Raw genomic sequence first — 19,758 nt, 5'->3', positions numbered from 1 at the left:
GTTGGGTGTGGGCAAGGGCGCCGCCATGGTGTCCTTGGGGCTGCGCCGCCATGTTGGGTGTGGGCAGACGCGCCGCTACCGCGCCCTTGGCGCTGCGCAAGGGCGGAGGGAGCCACGGCGGGGAAGGGCAGACGCAATGAGTGTCCCTTTGTTGGCTGTGGGCAGGTGTGTCGCCATCGTGGGCTCGGCGCGGCGATGCCATGGCTGGGAAGGGCGGGGGAAAGTGGCAGCGCCGCCATGATGGATGTGGGCAGGGGCGCCGCCATGTTTGATAAGGGAAAGTGAGGCTGAGGGAGGCGCCATCTTTGTTACGGGCAGGGGACGAGATGGGGACAGGGACAAAGGGGACAGGGATGGGGACAGGGATGGGGACAGCGGGGACAGACCGAGCAGGACACTCAAGGCGCAGAACCCCCGTGTCCCCAGCCCGCCTCTCTCAGGGACTGCTGTCCCCTCCCGTAGCGACACGGGGATGCCGGGTGGGGGTGACCCCTCCCCCCTGCCCCCTGTCCCCTCCCTTGTCACCTCCCACCGGTGATGTCACGGCCGGCGTCGCGCTGGTGGCCAGGAGGGGGGGGTGGGGACAGACGATGGTCACTGGCCACCCCCCCCCCCCCCCCAGCACCCAGGGACCGGCACCAGCCCGGGATGCTGAACTGGGGATATTGGGACTGGGGATATTGGACCTGAGGGGTGCTGGAGCTGGGAGATACTGGAATTTGGGATGATGGAACTGCGGATGATGGAGCTGGGGGATACTGGAGTTGGGGTTGCTGGTGTTACGGCCATGCTGGCGTGGGACTGGGTCCCGCGCCTCAGCGGCGTCTCCCATCGCCACCAGTGCCAACTGGTGTGCCAGTGCCAGTCCCTGGGCTGCCACCTCGTGCTGCAGCTGCGGGTGGGTGTCCCCATGTCCCCTTGTCCCATGTCCGTGTTTCCCTGTGTGCCCATATCTCCGTGTCCCCGTGTGCCTGGTTTCCCATATTCCCTCGTCTCTTGTGTCCCCACATCCCCACGTCCTTCATGCCCCTGTCTCCTCAGGTCTCCATGTCCCCACATCCTGGTGTCCCCGTGTCCCTGCATCCCCATGTCCCCACATCCCAATGTCCCTGAATCCCTCTGTCCCCATGTCCCCGTGTGCCCACATCCCCCTGTCTCCACATCCCCCTGTGTCCCTTCGATCCCAAATCCCCGTGTCCCCACATCCCCGGGGTGCCACCACTGCCACTGAGGCCGTTGTTCCTCCCTCCCCGTGCCCCGTCCCTGCCCATCGGGGGACACGTCCCGGTCCCCTCCCCGCGTGCTGTGGCGCTGCCACCGCTGTCCCCGAGGTGCCGCAGGTGCTGCGCCCCGAGGGTCCCCTACAGCCCCTCTCGGTGTCCCCAGGAGGAGCCGAAATCCCAAATCCTGGAAGTCCTCAGGAGCCGGCGGAGGGACGTGAGCACAGTGGCACCGTGGCATCGCTGAATTCGGGTGTTTGTCACCCCTCGTGCCACCCTGTGAGCCCCTTCCCCTCCGACAGGATCCTCCCGTGACGCCCTGCCGGCTGTAATTAATGGCAGTGCTGCTAATTAAAGGTGTTTATGGAGCTGTGGGGTGATGGGCACTGACACCTTCTCCCCACCCTGGGTGCCACCAGCACCCCCCACCCCTTAAAAACGTCACCAGCCTGGCCCAGGATGGGACTTCATTGGGGTGTCCTCTCCGCAGGGCCCCCAAGGGGAAAAGAGGCTCCGGGAAACCCCCAGGAACGGGACCCTGGGGGACAGACGATGTGGGGGAACCCCACGGGGACCCCAGAGGGATGGGGGGGACACGGGGCTGGGGGGGGACGGGACACGGGGGTCGGGATGGGGACACACGTGGCCGGGGGGATCCCGTGAGGATACCGGACCCCTCTGTGGGGGACACAGAACCGGGGGGGACCCCAGAAGGACGGGGGGGGACACTCGTGACCGGGAGGGGACACGGGGGTGACAGGGACCCCCAGAGGGATGGGGGAACACGTGGGCTGGGGGGATCCCGAGGGAACGGGGGGGGACACTCATGGCCGGGAGGGGACACGGGGGTGGCAGGGATGGGGGTACACGTGGGTTGGGGGGATCCCGAGGGAACGGGGGGGACACCCGTGGCCGGGAGGGGACACGGGGGTGACAGGGACCCCCAGAGGGATGCGGGGACACAGAACCGGGGGGACCCCAGAAGGACAGCGGAGGACACTCATGGCCGGGAGGGGACAGGGGGGGAGGCAGGGACCCCAGAGGGATGCGGGGACACGTGGGCTGGGGGGATCCCGAGGGAACGGGGGGGACAATCGCGGCCGGGAGGGGACAGAGGGGTGGCAGGGATGGGGGTACACGTGGGTTGGGGGGACCCTGAGGGAACGGGGGGGACACACGTGGCCGGGAGGGGACACGGGGGTGACAGGGACCCCCAGAGGGATGGGGGGACACGGGGCTGGGGGCGGACGGGACACGGGGGTCGGGATGGGGACACACGTGGCCGGGGGGATCCCGTGGGGATACCGGACCCCTCGGGGATGGGGAGGACACAGAACCGGGGGGGACCCCAGAAGGACGGGGGGGGACACTCGTGGCCGGGAGGGGACACGGGGGTGACAGGGACCCCCAGAGGGATGCGGGGACACGTGGGCTGGGGGGATCCCGAGGGAACGGGGGGGACACTCATGGCCGGGAGGGGACACGGGGGTGGCAGGGATGAGGGGACACGTGGGTTGGGGGGATCCCGAGGGAACGGGGGGGACACCCGTGGCCGGGAGGGGACACGGGGGTGACAGGGACCCCCAGAGGGATGCGGGGACACAGAACCGGGGGGGACCCCAGAAGGACAGCGGAGGACACTCGTGGCCGGGAGGGGACAGGGGGGGTAGCAGGGACCCCAGAGGGATGCGGGGACACGTGGGCTGGGGGGATCCCGAGGGAACGGGGGGGACACTCGCGGCCGGGAGGGGACAGAGGGGTGGCAGGGATGGGGGTACACGTGGGTTGGGGGGACCCTGAGGGAACGGGGGGGACACACGTGGCCGGGAGGGGACACGGGGGTGACAGGGACCCCCAGAGGGATGGGGGGACACGGGGCTGGGGGCGGACGGGACACGGGGGTCGGGATGGGGACACACGTGGCCGGGGGGATCCCGTGGGGATACCGGACCCCTCGGGGATGGGGAGGACACAGAACCGGGGGGGACCCCAGAAGGACGGGGGGGGACACTCGTGGCCGGGAGGGGACACGGGGGTGACAGGGACCCTCAGAGGGATGCGGGGACACGTGGGCTGGGGGGATCCCGAGGGAACGGGTGGGACACTCATGGCCAGGAGGGGACACGGGGGTGGCAGGGATGAGGGGACACGTGGGTTGGGGGGATCCCGAGGGAACGGGGGGGACACCCGTGGCCGGGAGGGGACACGGGGGTGACAGGGACCCCCAGAGGGATGCGGGGACACAGAACCGGGGGGACCCCAGAAGGACAGCGGAGGACACTCGTGGCCGGGAGGGGACAGGGGGGGAGGCAGGGACCCCAGAGGGATGCGGGGACACGTGGGCTGGGGGGATCCCGAGGGAACGGGGGGGACACTCGCGGCCAAGAGGGGACACGGGGGTGGCAGGGATGGGGGGACACGTGGGCCGGGGGGATCCCGGGGGAACGGGGGGGACAATCGCGGCCGGGAGGGGACGGGGGGGGTGGCAGGGACCCCAGAGGGATGGGGGGACACGTGGGCCGGGGGGATCCCGAGGGAACGGGGGGACACTCGCGGCCGGGCGGGGCCATGGAGGTCGCGCGGCCGCCCCGGGCACGGGGACACGGCCGGGGGGGACACACGTGGCACCCCCCCCTCCAATCCCGCGCTCCGCTTCCGGCCCCGCGCCCAATCACAGCGCGTCTTCTCCGTGACGCCACTAATGGGCGTGGCAACCAGCGGGAGGGGGCGGGGCCATGCGCGGTTGCCACGGCGACGGCGCCCGCTACGACCGCGCCCCCCCTTGGGGAGGGTCTAATACAAACCAATACGGCCCTTCCACAACCTGGGGCTCCCCCGGGTCCGTCCGGGCCCCGGGCCCTGCCCGGGGGTCACCGAGCGCCACCGGAGCCCCCGCAGCCTCTCGGGACCCTCGGGCCCCACCCTGGTCCCCCGCGGCCGCCCCCGGAGCCGGACACCGTCGCGCCCCCGCCCTGTGACGTCATCACGCCGCGCCCTCCGCTCCAAGATGGCGGCGGCCGGGCGGGGCTGAGCCGGGCCCAGGCAGGTACCGGGAGCGGAGCGGGGAGCGGCACCGGGGCCAGACGGGAGGAACCGGGGGCAGAGGGAGGCACTACCGGGAGGGCAGAAGCGGGGCCGGGGGCGACTGAACCTGGGTGGGCACAGGGACCGCGGCTGGAGGGGCTGGACCGGCGCGGGGAGCAGGGACCGGGGCCGGTAGTACCGGGAGGGGGCAGTACCGCGGCCGGGAGGATCCGGGGGGAGCGGGACCGGGACGGGCGGAACGGTACCGGGGTCAGGCAGCTAGCGGGACCGGAATGGGCTGAGCCAGAACCGGGGATGGGGCCGGGCGGGGACTGAACCGGGCCGCTCCCGGTACCAGAGAGGGGCTGAACCAGGGCTGGGCGGGACCCGAGCCGGGATCGGAGCCGGGCATTTCCCGGTACGGGCGATGAGCTGAGCGAGTCCCGCGCCTTTCCCGGTACCGGCGAGGCACCGATCCATCTCCACGCAGCGCCGGGGCTGCTCCCAACTCCGGTCCCCGCTCCCTCCCGCAGCCCCCGCGATGCTGCCCGGTGCCCCCGCGATGCTGCCCGGCTGTCCCCTGCCCCGGGCCGGTTGGGCGGCTCGCTGGTGAAGCGGGCGGCTCCCCGGTGAAGCGGGCGGCCCCGCGATGCTGCGGCGGCTGCTGGAGCGGCCGTGCTCGCTGGCGCTGCTGGTCGGTTGCCAGTTCGCCTTCGTGGCGTATTTCTCGCTGGGCGGGTTCCGCAACCTCACGGCGCTGTTCGGCCGCTCCGCCGGGCCCGTGTTCGATTATTCCCGGACCCACGACGTGTACGCCAACCTCAGCCGTCTCGGGCCCCCCCGCGCCGCGCCCCCGGACCCCGCCCGCTCGCTGCCCTTCTGCCCCGAGCGCTCGCCTTTCCTCGGTGAGGCACCGCCCGGGGAAACGGCGGCGAAACCGGGGCTGGGTGGGGGGCGTGGGGGGAGCGGGAGGGGAGGGAGAGAACGGAGACCCCCAAAGGGAGGGGGTGGAGGGGGGGAGAGTGGAGCCCCCCCGGGGAGAAGAACCGGAGCTCCCCAAGGGGGAGAATGGAGCCCTTTGAGGGGAGGAACCGCAGCGATTGCCCCGTACACCCGGGAAGAACCGAGCCCTTCCCCGGTAAAGAACCGCTGAGCTCCGGAGGGGAGGGACCAAGGAGCGGCTCCTCCCCGTGGAGGGGGGGAAGAACCGGCCCGGTAAAGAACCGGTGTCACCCCCAGCGCCCCCGGGAAAGAACCGGCTCCTCCCGGGGCAAGAACCCAACCCCACCTCGGGACAGGAATCGCTTTCCCCGGTCCCCGGGAGGAAGAACCGGTTGAACCGGTTCTGCTCCGCCTTGGGGAGGAGCCGCCTCCACCGACAGAACCGCGGGGAAAGAACCGGCCCCACAGCGGGCGTCTGTGGAGGGGCTGCCCCGGTTTGGGAGCGGGGGGGACACAAACCCCCCCAGGATCCCCCAGTTTGGGATGAGGGACGCGTCCTTGGGACCCCTGGTTTGGGACAGGGGGAGACAAACCCTAGCACACCCCCAGTTTGGGATGGGGGGTGGAAAAACCCAGCCCAGTTTGGGATTTGGGGGGGCTCAAACCCCTGGACCCCCCTCCCCAGGATTCCCAGATTCGGGATGGGTGGGGAAACACAGCCAGCCCAGTTTGGGATTTGGGATGGAATGCCCACCCCTGATCCAGGAGGGGGTGGGGACACCCCTGGGACCCCCCAATTCGGGATGGGGGGAACAAACCCCCGGGGTTCTCTCGCTTTGGGATGGGGTGGGGAGAGAAAGACCCCTGGACCCTCTGTGGGTTTGGGATGGGGCGGGGAGGGGGGGGCACACCCAGCCCAGTTTGGGACGCGCTGGGGACCCCCCCAGGTGCCACCACGTCCCCCCCCACCCCATCCCACCCCATCCCATCCCGCAGTGGGGCCGCTGACGGTGTCGTTCGCCCGGGTGCCGACGCTGGAGCAGATCCGGGCCAAGAACCCGGGGGTGCAGGAGGGGGGGCGGTACCGACCCCCCCTGTGCGAGTCCCGATCCCGAACCGCCGTCATCGTCCCCCACCGGAACCGGGAGAGCCACCTGGGCCACCTGCTCTACTACCTGCACCCCTTCCTGCAGCGCCAGCAGCTGCACTACGGCATCTACGTGGTGCACCAGGTGGGCACGGGGCTCTTTGGGGGGTTTTTGGGGGTCCCCAGCACAGCCAGTCCCTTCTCCCATCCCCCCATACTGGGAATTGCGTGCTCAGCCAGGCAAAGCTGCTGAATGCGGGGTGAAGAGGGGCTCGGGGAGGGTCAGGGGGGTTTAAGGGCAGGTTGGGGGATCCCCAGGAAGGGTTTGAGGTGGTTTGGGGGGGGGTCCCCAGTGCCTCCAGCCCCTTTCCCACCTTCCCAGGCCAGGAATTCCACCTTTAGCTGGGCCGAGTTGCTGAACGTGGGGGTTCAGGGAGTTCAGTAGGGGATCCCCAGGAGGGTTTTGGGGTGTCCCCATGAGGATTTAGGGTCTCCCCAGGAGGGTTTTGGGGTCTCCCCAGGAGGGTTTGGGGTCTCCCCAGTGTTCCCAGCCCTATTTCCTCATCCCAGGCCGGGAACTCCACGTCTAACCGGGCCAAGGTGCTGAACGTGGGGGTTCAGGGAGTTCAGTAGGGGATCCCCAGGAGAGTTTTGGGGTGTCCCCATGACGATTTAGGGTGTCCCCAGGAAGGTTTTTGAGTCTCCCCAGTGTTCCCAGCCCTATTTCCCCACCCCAGGCTGGGAACTCCACGTTTAACTGGGCCAAGGTGCTGAACCTGGGGGTTCAGGGAGTTCAGTAGGGGATCCCCAGGAGAGTTTTGGGGTGTCCCCATGACGATTTAGGGTGTCCCCAGGAGAGTTTTGGGGTCTCCCCAGTGTTCCCAGCCCTATTTCCCCACCCCAGGCTGGGAACTCCACGTTTAACTGGGCCAAGCTGCTGAACGTGGGGGTTTAGGGAGTTCAGTAGGGGATCCCCAGGAGGGTTTTGGGGTGTCCCCATGAGGATTTAGGGTGTCCCCAGGAAGGTTTTTGAGTCTCCCCAGTGTTCCCAGATCCTTTTCCCTATCCCAGGCCAGGAGCTCCACATTTAACCGGGCCAAGCTGCTGAACGTGGGGGTTCAGAGGGGTGTTCCCAGGAGGGTTTGGGGCCTCCCCAGTGTTCCCAGCCCCATTTCCCCACCCCAGGCCGGGAATTCCACGTTTAACCGGGCCAAGCTGCTGAACGTGGGGGTGAAGGAGGCGCTCAAGGACGAGGACTGGGATTGCCTCTTCCTGCACGACGTGGATCTGATCCCCGAGAACGACCACAACCTCTACACCTGCGACCCCTGGAACCCCAAACACGTCTCGGTGGCCATGAACAAATTCGGTTACAGGTGGGGGACGCGCCCTGGGGCCGCTCTGGGGCCGCTGGGGGACCCGGGGCTCATTGTCCCCTGTCCCCAGCCTGCCGTACCCGCAGTATTTCGGGGGGGGTCTCGGCGCTCACCCCCGACCAGTACATGAAGATCAACGGGTTCCCCAACGAGTACTGGGGCTGGGGGGGCGAGGACGATGACATCGCCACCAGGTAGGGCTTGGGGACATCCAGGGGATGGGGAGGGGACGGTGGCACCCTGCTGGGGGTGTGGCACTCGGGGTGATGGCATCGCATGGGGGATGCGGCCACCGAGCTGGGGGACAAATCAGGGGGCTTTTGTCACATGGGGAGGGACATGGAGGGTGTCCCACTGCCCTGGGGGGACATGAGGGGTGTCCTGTCACCCTGGGGGGGGACATGGAGGGTGTCCCACTGCCCTGGGGGGGGCACGGAGGGTGTGACATCGCCCTGGGTGGGACATGGGGGTGTCCCATCGCCCTGGGGGTATCCCCGTCCCCCTGGGGTGACACCGTGATCCGTCCATCTTGCTGTCACCACGTTTCGTGTCCCCTGGGATGATGTCACCGCTCGGGGCCACACCGGGGGTGTCCCTGTCCCCTGTCCCCCCCCGCGGTGACCCCGCTGCCCCCCCAGGGTGCGCCTGGCCGGGATGAAGATCTCGCGCCCGCCCGTGTCCATCGGCCACTACAAAATGGTGAAGCACAAGAGCGACAAAGGCAACGAGGAGAACCCGCACAGGTCCGGGGGGGCTGCGGGGGGTGGCTTGGGGACACCGGGACAGCGGTGACATCCCCCCCCCCCTCCCCCCGCGTGTCCCCAGGTTCGACCTGCTGGTGCGGACACAGCGCATGTGGACGCAGGACGGGATGAACTCGCTGACCTACGAGCTGCTGGCCAAGGAGCTGCGGCCGCTCTACACCAACCTCACCGTGGACATCGGCACCGACCCCCGGGGGGGTCCCCGCGGCCCCCGCGTCCCCCCCGGGCCCCCCGGCAGCTCCAGCCGCTTCCGGGAGGAGATGCTGCGCAAGCCGCCCCGCGGGGACCTGGCACTGGCGCTGTCGCCTCCCCGCTCGCCCACGGCCGCTGGCAACGGCACCGCAGCCCCGCCCCGAGCCCCGGGGACAGCGCGGGTGGCACAGGAGGGGACGGTGCCAGCGCGGGGAGGCAACCAGAGTGTGGCACGGGGACCCCCGTGACCCCCAAACCACCCCCCTGCTGTGGACTGTGGGCTGGGGGCAGCGGCGAGCCCGGGGGGCTGCTGGCCGGAGGGGACGGGGGACACGGCCGGGAAGGGACACGGGGTGAGCCGGGGGCTCGCCCGACCCCTCCTGGGGTTTTGGGGGTCCCCAGATCGGGCGCGCGGGTATTTATTCTATTTATGAGCCGCTCCCTGGACCTTTCTAAGGGGTTTTTTCAATAAAAAAAATTTACTTTGTCCTACGGTGGTGGCCGAGGGGACCGCGGGGGAGTCGGGGCTTAGGGGGGGGACCCCAAAAGCTGCCCCACGGCCGCCTTGGCGCTGGCGATGCAGTCGTTGACGGAGACCCCGGCGTAGGAGGCACCGATGAGGCTCAGGGGCAGCTCCTGCTCCTTCAGGAACTGCTGGATCCGCTCTGGGGGGACGGCGACAGCAGCTGGGGACACCCCTGGGGACAGAAGACCCCCCTCGGGGGGGACAGGAGGGCCAGGGGACACCCCCACCCGCGCCCCTCTTACCTAGGCGCTCCCAGTGTCCCAGCGTGTACTGGGGGATGCAGTCCTGGGGAAGGGGTGGGGGGACACAGGTGAGCCCCGTGGGACCCCCCCGCGCCCCCACAGCCCGCCCCCGAAGTGTCACCCACCTGCTGCACCCTGACGATGGCGCGGGCGGGGGTCCCGGCCAGCCCCAGGTGGTCGCGCACGGCCGCCCGGGCCCGGCGCAGCAGCAGCTCCGGAGCCGCGGCCGCCGGGTCCCCGAAGCTCTGCCGGAACCAGGCGCCTCCCAGCATCACCTGGGGGACACCGTCAGCACCCCAAAATCACCCCTGTCACCCCCCCCGCAGCGTCAGTGTCACCCACCGTGAGCCGCAGCGAGGGGGTCCCGGCGGTCCCGTCGTGCTCCGGGAAAGCCACGGAGTCGTAGACGATGCCCAGGAGCGCCGGGTCCTCCGAGGATGGCACCAGGTGGCCAAAACCCTGCGGGGAGCCGGGCTGAGGTCACCCCCGGGGGGTTGGGAACACCCCCAGGGCTCGGGGACAGCCGTGGGGACCCCTCTCACCGTGACGGGCAGCGTGGCCCCCTCGTACTGCAGGTTGACCACGGCCACGGACGCGGCCGGGATGCACCGGAGCTCCCGAGCCAGCGGCTCCGCCTCGGCCGGCAGCGCCTCGGCCAGGGCTGGGGACAGCGGGGGGACATCAGAGGGACAGCGGGGACACCGGGGGGGCCTCCCCGCCCCGCGGGACCCGGCGGTCCGGCCGTACCTGCGGCCGGGAGGGCGCTGACCACATGGTCAGCCGTGATGGTGCCATCGGCCAAGGTGAGCTGGGGGAGAGACAGGTGGGTGGGGGCACGGGGGGCACTGGGGAGGGGGGTCCGGGGGACTGGGAACCCCCCTAGGGGCACTGGGAACGGGACAGAGCTCAGTGTGGGGTGGGGACACTGGGAAGCGGATGGAGAGCATGGGGAAGGGCGCACTGGGGAGGGGATCGGGGAGCTCTGGGTGGCACTGGGGAGGGGTCCAGGTGTCTGGGAACCTCCCCCAGGGACATTGGGGAGGGGGCTCAGGTGTCTGGAGGAACGGGGGGCACTGGGGAAGGGGTCCAGGGGGGACTGGGAACCCCCCCCAGGGACATTGGGGAGGGGGTTCAGGTGTCTGGGGGCACTGGGGAGGGGATGGACAGTGGGATGTGGGGTGGGGGGCACTGGGAACGGGACCCAAGGGACACCGGGGAGGGGACAGAGGGTGGGAAGGCGATGGGGAGCGGGCAGGGGACCCGGGGGGCACCGGGTGGCCCCGGCAGTGTCCCCACCTGCCAGCGGCCGCGGCGGTGGCACAGGTGCCTCAGGGGCGCGTGGCAGCGCAGCTCGGCCCCGCGGGGGGACACGAAGGCCACCAAGCCCCGCGCCAGGGTCTCCATCCCCCCCCGCAGTGACCACTGGCTCCAGCGCTCGGCCCGCGCTCGCCGGACCAGCCCCGCCTCCGGCTCGGGCCGCGACCCCGCCCCTGCGGCGACAACGGCAGTGACAACGCGCGGGGGGGGCACTGGGGGGGTCCCCACACTGCCCCCAGCCCGGGGATGTCCCCACGGGGTCCCCGCGGTGTCCCCTTGTCCCTGTGCCCAGCAGATGCCAGCAGCGGCCCAGCAGCGTCCCCTTCACACCGGGGTGACCCGGGGTGTCCCCACAGTGTCCCCTTGTCCCACTGCCAGCCCCAGCAGGACAGACCCTCCCCTGAAGGTGTCCCCGCGGTGTCCCCCACCCCAGTGCCAGCCCCAGCAGTGTCCCTCATGTTCTGGTGTCCCAGGGGTGTCCCCACAGTGTCCCCAAGGTGTCCCTACAATGTCCCCACCGTGTCCCAGTGCCAGCCCCAGCAGTGTCCCTCATGTTCTGGTGTCCCCAGAGTGTCCCCAAGGTGTCCCTACAATGTCCCCACCGTGTCCCAGTGCCAGCCCCAGCAGTGTCCCTCATGTTCTGGTGTCCCCAGAGTGTCCCCAAGGTGTCCCTACAATGTCCCCACCGTGTCCCAGTGCCAGCCCCAGCAGTGTCCCTCATGTTCTGGTGTCCCCAGAGTGTCCCCAAGGTGTCCCTACAATGTCCCCACCGTGTCCCAGTGCCAGCCCCAGCAGGACGGAGCCGCGGCGCCGCTCGGCCTGGAACAGGGCCGGGAAGCAGGACCGGACGCTCAGGGCGCGGCTGTCCCCGGCGAACACCCCCCGGCACAGGCTGTCCACGGCCACATCGGCCACCTGCGGGGACAGGGACAGTGACAGCGGGACCCCGCCCGCTCCGGGGAGGCCCTGATAAGGCTGGGAAGGGTTTTGGGGTGGGGTTATCGGGGTTTTGGGGGCGGTTATCGGGTCCCGCACCCACCTCGGGGCCGAAGCGGCGGCGGGCGAAGGCGTGGGCGCTCTCGTCCGGCTCCGTCCCCGCCGGGGTCACCAGGTCCCGCACCCCGCTCCAGAGCAGCGCCCGGGAAAAGGGGGGGACGGCCCGGAGCAGCCCCCTGGGGACACCGCGGGTCAGGGGGTGGCACTGGGGACAGGGGGTGGCACTGGGGACAGGGGGGCACAGCCCGGAGCAGCCCCCTGGGGACACCGCGGGTCAGGGGTGGCACTGGGGACAGGGGACACCCACCCCAGCCCCGAGGGCAGGCGGTGCAGGGCCCCCCCCAGGTACAGGAAGCGGTTTCGGGACGCCGGGTGGTCCCCGGGGACAGGGAGGATGTCACCGGCCAGCCCCAGCTCCGACACCTGCGGGGACACGGCATTGGGGGTGGCATTGGGGGAGGGGCAAAGGGAGCTCGGTACACACGGAGGGACCCCCAGAATTCATCCAGGGACCCCCCCCAAGATCACTGCACCCATCCAGAGACTCCCCCCAAATCTACCCAGGACCCCTCAGTCACCCCAAAACCAGCCCCAGGGACCCCCAGAGCACCGAGACCCCCCCAACAACCACCTAGAAACCCCCCCTTGAGCACAGCACCCCAGGACCCCTCCATCACCCCAAAACCAGCCCCAGGGACGCCTCAAATCCTCCCCAGTTCCCCACAGACCGCAGCACCCCGTGGACCCCTCTGGCACCCCAAAACCATCCCAAGGGAACCCCAACACCCACCCAGGGAACCCCCCGAACCCAAACGTCTCGGGACCCCTCTGGCACCCCAAAACCAGCCCCGGGGACCCCCCAAGCCCCCCAACCCCCCGTACCATGTGTAGGGTCTCGGCTCCCACCGCCCCCGCCGGGCGGACGCCCCTCGGGCCGTGCTCGAACACGGCCCCCTCGGGGGTCCTGGTGCTCTGCAGCCACCCCCCGAAGCGGCCGCTGGCCTCCAGCAGCACCACCTGGGGACCCCCGAGACCCCCCCCCAAATCACCATGGGGACACCGCGGCGGAAGGGGGTCCCGGGGGGGGATGGGAACCTCGGGGGAATTGGGATCCAGGGGGAATTGGGGGTGCCAGGGGGGAACTGAGGGTCTCACAAGGTATGGAGGTCCTGGGGGATCTGGGAGGGTTGGGGTGTCTCGAGAGGGGGTGGGGGTCTCACAGGGGATGGGGAGTTCCAGGGGGTCTGGGGGTCTCAGGAGGGAGAGAAGTGCCAGGAGAGGGGGATGGGGGTTCCTGGGTGGCTGTTGAGGGTTCCTGAAGCCACGAGGGCACAGCGGGCTCAGGGGGCAGGGGTCGGGGTGGTCCAGGGGGGACACCGGGGGTCTCTGAAGGGATGGGGGTCCTGGGGGTGACCGGGGGTCCCGGAGTAGGGTTCGGTGACCCAGCAGGCTGGGAGTCCCAAGGGAAGGGAGGTCCGGGGGTAAGGAAGATCCTTGAGGGTCCCGCGGTTTGGGGGAAGGGGGGAAGAAGTTCGGGGGTCCCGAGGGGGGGGGTCCCGCGCTCACCTTGGGCGGGCGGGGGGCGCGGACCAGGTGGTAACAGGCGGCCAGGCCGCTGATGCCGCCGCCCACGACGGCCACGGTCGGCGGCATGAGGGGACCTGGGCCGGGCAGGGTCAGCGGGGCCACCGGGACCCCCCGAACCCCGCCCGGCCCCGCGACCCCCGGGACCCCCCCGGCCCCTCCCGCACCTGTCCCGCGTCCGCCGCGCTGGCCACGCCCCTTCCCGCCGCGTATGAAGGCAAGGGGCGGGGCTTAGGCGGCGCCCGGCCAATGGCGAGGCGAGGCGCGTTGATGGACAGGGCGCTGCGGCGGGAGGGAGCGCGCCGTGGCGATAAGCCCCGCCCCTCCCTGGCCACGCCCACGGCACAACCAGCCAATCATCGGGCAAGCCACGCTCGCCATGACCCCGCCCCCTCGGGAGTCAATCATCGCGAAAGGCCCCGCCCATTCGGTAAACCGCGCCCCTAACACCAAGCCACGCCCCCAAGCCACGCCCACCCGCTCGCTGTCAATCACAAGCCGCACTCTCACCCCGCCCCAAACTCCAAGCCCCGCCCATTCCCCCAAGGCCACGCCCCCTCCCTCCAGCCCCGCCTCCCTTCCACCGCCCCAAACCTTCGCGGTTTTTGGCTTTTTTTTAATAAATTTATTCACAAAACCCCCCGGGGCCGCGCGGGCTGCGGCCGCACCCCCCCGCACCCCCCAGTGCCGCGGGGCCCGGGGGGCTCCCGGGGGAAGGGGCAGGAGGGGTTCACCCCCCACCCCCTAACCCCCGGGGAGGGGGTCCGGGGGGGGTCTCAGGGTCTGCGGCCGGGGGGCTCCTCCAGCTCGTAGAACAGCACGTAGCCCTCGCTGGACGGCACCTGGTTCTCGCTGATGGGCGAGACGCTGCGGGGACCCCCTCAGCACCCGGGCCGGGAGCTCTGGGGGTGCCCGGGCGGGGCGGGGGGCACGGGACGGGGCGGGGGGCACTCACCGGGAGTCGTTGTAGACGCGCCAGCCGGCCGGGTCGCGGCAGAAGGCCGTGTAGTGGCCGTAGTGGACGCTGCCCGAGTGGTTGCACAGCGCGTACAGGCTGTAGACGGGGCTGCCTGCGGCGGGGTGGGGGTCGGGCTGAGCGTTGCCCCGAACCTCGAGCACCCCCTCACCCCACCGCAAACCCCCCCCCCCCGGACCCCTCCTCACCCGCCTTCTCGCTGGCGAACTCGCGCAGGTTGAGCTGCTGCAGCGGGAAGTCCACGAAGACGGAGCATTTCTTGATGGAGTAGCGCGTGGTGGAGAACCGGTTCAGGTCTGGCGAGGGTCAAGGGAAAAGGGGAATGGAGGGGTGGCCCCGTGTCCCCCCCCCAGCCCCCCGCACACCCCCACCCGGGGGTTCTCCCAGGGGTCCCTCGGGTCCTCCCCCCCCACCCCGTGCCGCTTCCCAAAGGATACGGAGCACCAGGATGCGTGGGAAGCGCTGGATCGTCAACTTCTTCGTGCTCCGTGTCCGCTGCCGGCACTTGTCACACACCTGATGGGGAGGGGACGGTCAGGGAGGGGCTGGGGGATAAATTGGGATCCGGGGGAGGGGTCACTGGGGGTGGGTCCATCCTCTCACCGGGGCGTTCTCCGAGTCCAGCTCCTCCTCCTTGGTGAAGAGGCTGAAGCAATCGTGGAGCGACACCTTCCCCCCGGCAAAGCTTTTCTGGAGAGCCACGGGGTCAGAGGGGAATTTGGGGGGGTGTTTGAGGGGTTTTTAGGGGTCGGGGGGCTGCGCCCCACCCTTTACCTTTGGGATGGGCAGCGAGAGGTCGCAGAACACCTCGAAGGTGGTGGAGCGGTAGCCGCAGGCCTGGCACTTGAGGCAGCTCTTCAGCTGCCCCACAAAGAGATCTGGGGGGCAAAGCGGGGGTCAGGGGGGGCACCCGCAGAGGTTTTGGGCTCCCAGGGAGGGGGCGACACCCCCCATTCGCAGCGCTCACCCACGATCTTGCTGTCCTCCCTCTCCAGGTAGCGCTTCCACATCTGGTTGGCGCGTTCGTCGTCGCTGCAGGAGGGGTGACACGGGGGGGGGGTGTGGCTGGGGTCAGCTGTCCCCAAAACCGGGGCTCCCCCTCCCTACCAGCCCTCCCCCCCTCACCTGAGCGTTTCGGGGTCCTCCAGGGCCGGGGGTCTCCGTGTGTCCGACAGGATGCTGGGGGTCCGCCGGCCCTTCCTGTTGATCTCCACGTGCAGCCGGTCCATGAAGAACTTGAGGAATTCCTGGGCGTCCTGCTGGCTGCGGGGATAAGGGACATTTTGTGCCCACCCCAGAGGGGAGGGGGGAGGTCCCGGGGGGGCTTCCCGAAGGTTTGGGGGGGTGTCTCACCTGTAGCCCGTGAAGGAGGGGACGTATTTTTGGAACACGGCCTTGAAGCGCCCGGGGTTGACGGCCTCGGAGGAGTCGGGGTGCCAGAGAGCGGCGATGACATCGGCGAAGGCTGCGGGGACACGGCAGTGTCAGCGCCCCGGGGGGTTATGTAACACTCTGGGAGGGGCTGTGGGAGTTTTGGGGGGGTCTGTCCCACCTTCGGTGAGCTCCTGGGGGGGCGCGGGGGCCGGGGGGCTGCTCCTGCTGGAAGTCCCGGCGCAGGCAGTAGTCCCGCAGCGGTTTGGTGCTGCTCAGGCACTGCAGCACCGCATTCATGAAGCACTGGGGGGGGGGACGGGGGGGACATGGGGACATCCTGGGGTGTGGCAGGTCCCCAGGGGTCCCTTGGGGTGTCCCCCGCTGTCCCAGGTGCCCCATGGGGCTGGGGGTCCCTGGGGATGTGATGTCCCCAGCGGGATGGGACCTTGGTGGAACAGCCAAGGTGAGCCTTGGGGAGCCCGAGGTGACACCTGGGGACCCCAAAGGGACGCCAGACCCCTGCCACAGCCTAGGACAGGAAGGGACCACAGGGACTGTGCTGTGCCGCTGGGGGACATCTCCAGAGGGACAGGAGAGTGAGCCCGGGGGGACTCCAAGGTGACCCCGAGGGGACCCCGAAGTGATCCAGGGGACCCCAAATCCCTCCTGCAGCCCAGGACAGAGGGACTGGAGGGCTGGGGAGCACAGGGGCTGTGCCGTGGGGCTGGGAGAACTTTGGGGATGTGATATCCCAGCAGAACAGGAGGACGGGACCACAGCTACCAACCCTGGAGGACCCCGAGGCGACCCCGAGGGGACCCCAAATCCCTCCCGCACGCCGGCACAGAGGCCCACGAGGGGTTGGCTGGCCACGGCCACTTACCGTGTTGCCCAAATTCCTGAGGCCGACGTGGCCCGAGCCCAGCAGCAGCGTGTGGTGCGTCTGCGGGGACAGCGAGTGACACCCCGTGAGCCGCGGCCCCGCTCCCCCGTCCCCCCGGCCGTCCCCCGGCGGCGGCGGTGGCTTCACCTCGCCGGTGACCAGCAGCAGCCCCATGACCGCCGTGTGCACCACGGACTCGGAGATGTCGGTGGCCCGGCCCTGGAGCTCCCGCCGGGTCACCAGCGAGCGGTGCAGCTTCCGCGGCAGCTCCACGAGCGTGGCTCCCTGCAGCCCCGGCATGGTGGCACCGGCACGGCTCGGTGGCACCGGCACGGCTCCCGGGGATGGCCCCGCGGGCACGGCTGGCACCGCTGCCAGCCACCGGCGTGTCCCCTCCCCCTCAGCTCATTAGCTGATCCGATTCCCCCGGCTATTCTGGGCCTCGCGGGAGGCTCATCCCGGAGGGATTAATTAGCCCGGAGCTGCCCCAAGGGACAGTGAGAGCTTGGAGGGGTGTCGAGGTAAACACCCCCCAAAAACCCCCTCCCCACTTTGAATCGAGGGGTGGCAGGGGCTCGGCGGGGCTGGGGGAGCCCCCCGTGTCAGCGCTGGGGACGTGGCGAGTGGGGACAAGGCCGTGTCCCGGTGTCTCGGCGGGATTCCAGGGATTATGATCCCCCCACACGTGGCCGGGCAGGTGCGGGATGGGGCAGGGGGGAGGCGGATACGGAAACGGGGAGGGCAGCGGCCACCCCCGGCCACCTCAGCGCCACAGGGATGGCATTGGTCACCCGCGGCCACCCCGGAGCTGTGGGCGACGCAACTGGACACCCTCAGAGACCTGTCAGAGCCACACGGATGGCACCGGCCACCCCTCGGAGCCATGGGGACAGCACCGACCCCCGCCCCCCCCCTCCCCCCAGAGCTGCAGGGGTCCCCAAAACAGGACCGGAGCGGGGACAGGTGAGACCACCACCGCTGTCCCACCCTGGCGGTGCCACCGAGCCTGAGACCGGGGACACTGTGGAGATCTCAACACGTCCCCGAGGCCGGGGACAGTGCGGGGGTCTTGAGACATCCCTGAGACCGGGGACCCTGCAGGGGTCTCAACACGTCCCCAAGGCCGGGGTCACCGTGGGGGTCTCAAGACACCCCCCCAGCTGGGGACGCTGAAGGGGTCTCAACACGTCCCCGACACCGGGGACACCGCGGGGACCCCGCCACACCCCCCCGGCCGCCCCGCCCGAGGCTCTTACGGCGGTCGCCTTGTCCTCGGTCCGGCCGGGCGCGGGGCTGCCGGGGCCGTGGCCGTACGGGGGGTCCGTGCGGGTGCGGGGGCCGCTCTCGGGACGCACGGACAGCAGCGGCGGGGTGGCTTTGCCGTCGGGCCCGGGGGCCACGGTGACCCTGCGGAGCGAGGAGCTCCTCCGGAGCGCCAGCGCGCCGGCGCCCAGCGGGTGCCCGCAGTCCCTCAGCACCAGCCGGCTCAGCGCCACCGCCACGTCCTCGGCGCGGCTGGGGACACCGGGGACACCGCTGCCACCTCCTCCGCCACCGCCGCCCTGGCTCAGGTCCCCGATGCTGATGGATTTGGAGCGGGCCAAGTTGCTCCGGCGCCGCTCGGCCGCGCTGGGCAGGGAGAAGGAGGCACTGCCGGGCACCTGCGGGGCACCCCCGGGCACCCGCACGCCGTGATCGGCCTTCACGGGCCCCCGGCGACCCCCCGGCCCGCGGGGGGGGGGATCCCCGCGCTTGGCCGCCCGGCCCCGCTCCAGCTCCAGCTTCTTGGGGCGGGGGTCATCGGGCGGGGGCGGGGGCCGGGGGGGCAGCAGGCGCAGTTTGGGGGCCGGGGACAGCCCGTTGGGGGCCGCATGACGCTCCTGGCTCAGTGCCCGGTGGCCGCTGGGCAGGCGGGCGCCCGCCCGGGGCTGCGCGGTCACCACGGCGCCGGGGTCCCTGGCGCGGCCCAGGCGGTGCTCCGAGGCCTGGGGCATGGCGGGGCCTGCGGGGAGGGGGGGGGGACACAGGGGACAGGCTGGTGACAAAGGTGGCAGCGCGCCGGGGGGGGGTGGGAAAAGGGGAGGGGACAGGGAAAAGGAAGGGGGACGCACCTGCTCACAGCCCCCTGCGCCCGGCGGCCGGACACAGCGTCCCGTCGGCGGGGGCCCTGCGGGGTGGGGGGAAACGGGGTCACCAGAGGGGCTGGGGGACAACAGGGGACCCCCAAACCTCGGGGAGGACCCCCAAGCCCCTTGCCAAGCTCCCAGTAAGTCATTGAGAGGTTTGGCATCATCAGGACCTGCTTCTTGCTCGCTGGGGAAGGGGGGAAATTGGGGAACCCCCAACCCTTTTCACCGTGCCCCGAGGACCCCCCCCCAGCCCCGTGCCAGGCTGCCGGGGAGTCACGGAGGGGTTTGGACCACCGGGAGCTGGGTCCCCACGCCAAGCCGGGTGGCCAGGGGATGCCGGTGCCCGGGGCACCGCGGGGAGGATGGGGGAGGCCCCGGGCCGAGGCCGCCGGTGCCCGTTGCACCCCCGGGGGGGGCTGACGGGTGGTCCCGGAGGAACGGAGGACAAAGCCCCGCTGCCCCCCGGCTTGGGGAGGGGGACGCGGCGGGAGCCCCGAGGCCTTGGCCGGGAAGGGCCCGGTGGGGGTGGCCAGGCCGGTGGAAAAGCATCCAAACCCACCCCCGGCCCGCGACCCCCGGGCGCAGCCCCCAGCCCAGCCCCGCTCCCCCGTTCACCACCGCGGTGCCCCCCCGGGCCCCCCGCCCCAACCCGGGGTCCCGCAAAAGGGGCTTCCCGCAGTCCCCCCGCGCTCGCAGCGCCCCCCAAACCCCTCCCGGTGCCCCCCCCCCATCACCCTGGTCCCCCCCGCCCCTCGGGGCCCCGCCCCCCTCTCCCGGCCCGGGGTCCCTCACGGGGGATGTCCCCTGCCCCCCCCCCCCCCCCGCAGCCCCCCCCCCCGCTGTCCCGGTTCCCCCCCTGAGGGGTTCCCGCTGCCCCTCCCGTCCCCCGCATCATCCCGGTACCCCCCGCCCGCCCCCCGGGGCCCTGTCCCGCACCCCCCGCCCGGCCCCGGGACTCCCTTGAGAGGCGTGTATCCGCTGTCCCCGAGCCCCCCTCAGCCCAAACTGACACCCCCTTAGGCCCCCTCCGCCCCTCGCTCGGGTGTCCCCCCCGATCCCCCCGCACCTCCCGCGGGCCGCCATGGCAACAACTCCCGCCGCACCCGCCGCCATCTTTGTTCCTCCC

General features: G+C 70.9%; 4 protein-coding genes and 1 long non-coding RNA gene across 9 annotated transcripts in view; 2 read left to right on the top strand and 3 right to left on the bottom strand.

Annotated features, from left to right (window-relative positions):
- LOC116436190 (Fc receptor-like protein 3) overlaps positions 1-19,758 on the bottom strand; it is a 161,494-nt gene that overhangs the window by 28,217 nt on the left and 113,519 nt on the right. The gene's annotated exons all lie outside the window — the stretch shown is intronic.
- On the top strand, positions 38-1,588 carry LOC116436336. The gene is made up of 2 exons (XR_004236980.1): positions 38-898; positions 1,387-1,588. It is a non-coding gene; the product is annotated as an uncharacterized LOC116436336 (long non-coding RNA).
- On the top strand, positions 4,413-9,097 carry B4GALT3 (beta-1,4-galactosyltransferase 3). Its single transcript, XM_032093235.1, is given in 7 exon segments — positions 4,413-5,149; positions 6,183-6,418; positions 7,459-7,649; positions 7,720-7,741; positions 7,743-7,843; positions 8,288-8,392; positions 8,475-9,097. Coding segments are annotated over 7 exon segments (1,290 nt in total). The 5' UTR covers positions 4,413-4,893; the 3' UTR covers positions 8,854-9,097.
- PPOX (protoporphyrinogen oxidase) lies at positions 9,049-13,493 on the bottom strand. Its single transcript, XM_032093223.1, has 13 exons — positions 13,438-13,493; positions 13,253-13,347; positions 12,569-12,703; positions 11,994-12,109; positions 11,730-11,862; positions 11,461-11,605; positions 10,670-10,863; positions 10,121-10,181; positions 9,916-10,034; positions 9,716-9,832; positions 9,499-9,648; positions 9,374-9,416; positions 9,049-9,270 (listed from the first exon to the last, which is right to left on the bottom strand). The coding sequence occupies exons 2-13, from the start codon at positions 13,337-13,339 to the stop codon at positions 9,134-9,136; spliced, it is 1,437 nt and encodes a 478-aa protein (XP_031949114.1). The 5' UTR covers positions 13,340-13,347; positions 13,438-13,493; the 3' UTR covers positions 9,049-9,133.
- Positions 13,871-19,733, bottom strand: USP21 (ubiquitin specific peptidase 21). The gene is given in 15 exon segments (XM_032093168.1): positions 13,871-14,137; positions 14,226-14,340; positions 14,435-14,542; positions 14,684-14,762; positions 14,850-14,936; positions 15,021-15,124; positions 15,214-15,278; positions 15,372-15,509; positions 15,600-15,711; positions 15,799-15,817; positions 15,819-15,923; positions 16,504-16,563; positions 17,760-18,505; positions 18,615-18,670; positions 19,699-19,733. Coding segments are annotated over 13 exon segments (1,821 nt in total). The 5' UTR covers positions 18,498-18,505; positions 18,615-18,670; positions 19,699-19,733; the 3' UTR covers positions 13,871-14,046.

This window comes from Corvus moneduloides, chromosome 29, assembly GCF_009650955.1.
Source record: "Corvus moneduloides isolate bCorMon1 chromosome 29, bCorMon1.pri, whole genome shotgun sequence".
Classification (NCBI taxonomy): Eukaryota; Metazoa; Chordata; class Aves; order Passeriformes; family Corvidae; genus Corvus; species Corvus moneduloides.
This window is presented reverse-complemented; position numbering and strand designations above follow the sequence as displayed.

Excerpts from the sequence above, each read along its gene's own strand:
- PPOX (XM_032093223.1), bottom strand. The coding sequence starts at position 13,339 with ATGCCGCCGACCGTGGCCGTCGTGGGCGGCGGCATCAGCGGCCTGGCC. Across the intron at positions 11,606-11,729 it reads GCCGCCGCTTCGGCCCCGAG|GTGGCCGATGTGGCCGTGGA; the intron begins GTGGGTGCGGGA and ends CTGTCCCCGCAG. Across the intron at positions 10,182-10,669 it reads ACCGCCGCGGCCGCTGGCAG|CTCACCTTGGCCGATGGCAC; the intron begins GTGGGGACACTG and ends TCTCTCCCCCAG.